Genomic DNA, 246 nt, shown 5'->3' with positions numbered 1-246 from the left:
TCGAATCTCTATTTTGTGCGAAAACGGAAACAACTCAGCAGCAGCAGCACCAGCAGCAACAGGATAAGCAGAAGATCTCCCCAATAAGGCCCCGCGGGGAAAACAAGATGCACGCTGACGCTACCCACCATGCAGTTACTGCCTCTGCAGCTTCTTCAGGGGCACCAGACCCAGACGGCTTGGCAAGGAATTCGAATCTAGGAGAGGAGGGGAACACCCCTACGCCAAAAATGCCTCTTTTCGAGC

General features: G+C 53.7%; 1 protein-coding gene across 1 annotated transcript in view; it reads left to right on the top strand.

Moving 5' to 3' along the window:
* The window catches only part of EMH_0032580 (uncharacterized protein), a gene marked incomplete at both ends in the record, with an annotated part of 3,080 nt that overhangs the window by 2,664 nt on the left and 170 nt on the right, over positions 1–246 (top strand). Inside the window, one exon of the mRNA XM_013494649.1 lies at positions 3–246. Within this exon, the coding sequence (XP_013350103.1) occupies positions 3–246 (244 nt within the window). The remainder of the gene's footprint in view (positions 1–2) is intronic.

This window comes from Eimeria mitis, genomic scaffold, assembly GCF_000499745.2.
Source record: "Eimeria mitis Houghton genomic scaffold, Emh_scaff1237, whole genome shotgun sequence".
Lineage (NCBI taxonomy): Eukaryota > Apicomplexa > Conoidasida > Eucoccidiorida > Eimeriidae > Eimeria > Eimeria mitis.
Note: the sequence above shows the minus strand (reverse complement) of the source record. Positions and strands in the feature narration are given on the sequence as shown.